At 29.6% G+C, this 1371-nt stretch overlaps 1 protein-coding gene across 1 annotated transcript in view; it reads left to right on the top strand.

The window, feature by feature from the left end:
* The window catches only part of GLG1 (golgi glycoprotein 1), a 124786-nt gene that overhangs the window by 72564 nt on the left and 50851 nt on the right, over window positions 1-1371 (top strand). Inside the window, exon 3 of the mRNA XM_045293927.1 lies at window positions 903-989. Coding sequence (XP_045149862.1) covers window positions 903-989 — 87 coding nt within the window. The remainder of the gene's footprint in view (window positions 1-902; window positions 990-1371) is intronic.

Here is a 1371-nt window from a genome sequence, read left to right as displayed (position 1 = left end):
TTCTAAAATTAGAAAGTAATATGGTTGCATAGCTTTGTGAATATACTAGACACAACTTAATTGTTCATTTTTAAATAATAGATTTTATGTTATGTGAATTAGTTCTTAAGAATTTTTAAATAAAAGGTAAGAGGTAGATGGTTAGCATTTGACAGTACTGCCAGTTATTTGAGAGGAATCTTGTTCATAAAGTGTTTCTTACTTAACAAGAAAATTTCTAAATTACAAGACATTCAAAAAATCTAAATGATTCTTTCTTTCTAGCATTATCCCAGGATATCTGGTTTCATATTACTAAAGTAAATTAATATTATTTGGTTTGTATTAGTAATTTTTCTAGCATTATTGATATTTAAATTCTGGAGCTACGTTAGCTTTTCTTTTTCCTCCTCCTCAAAAGAAATGACAATAAGTTAAATTTATGTTAGTAAAGAGGAAATATTATAATTCTATCTTTGCCTTTGATGTACACACAAATTAGAATATTCTAAAATTGAAAAATAACGATATAGGAATGTGCCTTTAATTTTTAAATATAAAATTTTGTAGCTATATAGTACCAACTTAATTCAAAACATTTTATAGGTAAAATGTATTTGTTTAGTTCTAACTTTACCTTTTGAATAATTGGATTTAAAAATAATAGAATTTTTAAGTCATCTTCTGAACAGCCAGAACAACCAAGATTCCTTCCATCAGAGCTAGGCTTCTATATTCATTCTCAATTTTGATTTTACTCCATTTGTATATTTATCCCCTTCAATCTTAATTTCTATATAACCGAAATGTTTATATACGTGATCAGGCTATGTACAATGGAACCTTGTCATTTATAATACCCATTGATAATGTTTATATAATTCTATTTAGATGTTCTTTTCCTTTCTTTCCTTTTTATTTAGTTGTTATGGAATTACAAACTGAACTTAACTACAGATCCCAAATTTGAATCCGTGGCCAGAGAAGTTTGCAAATCTACCATATCAGAGGTAGGTTGTAAGAGAATTTTGAGAGTATATGTTGGCTTAAAAGAGAAAAATCCATCTGTTGATCAGACTAGTCATTAAAAGAGCAATGACTGCTCTTCTTGGAATTCACATATAATGGTTGGAAGATAGAAAAGGTGCTGTAATTTAAATGACTTTAAAATTAAGAAGACACTTCACCTTCACTTAGAGAATGACACTATGGACAAGTTGGAAATCAGGTTTTGTTGGTCCCTAGAGGATACAGTTATGTACGCCACCATTGCCTCTCTCATTCACCTCTTGCATACTTCTGAGACATATCCACATGGTGTTTCCCTAGGAGATATGTAAACATAATGCATTTTCTGACTGTGCAACTGAATCAGTTGAACCGCAGACTCAT

This window comes from Echinops telfairi, unplaced genomic scaffold, assembly GCF_000313985.2.
Source record: "Echinops telfairi isolate 266 unplaced genomic scaffold, ASM31398v2 ScPeMD7_2291;HRSCAF=2852, whole genome shotgun sequence".
NCBI lineage: Eukaryota > Metazoa > Chordata > Mammalia > Afrosoricida > Tenrecidae > Echinops > Echinops telfairi.
The sequence above is the reverse complement of the archived record's forward strand: the minus strand, read 5'-3'. Positions and strand labels throughout refer to the sequence as shown.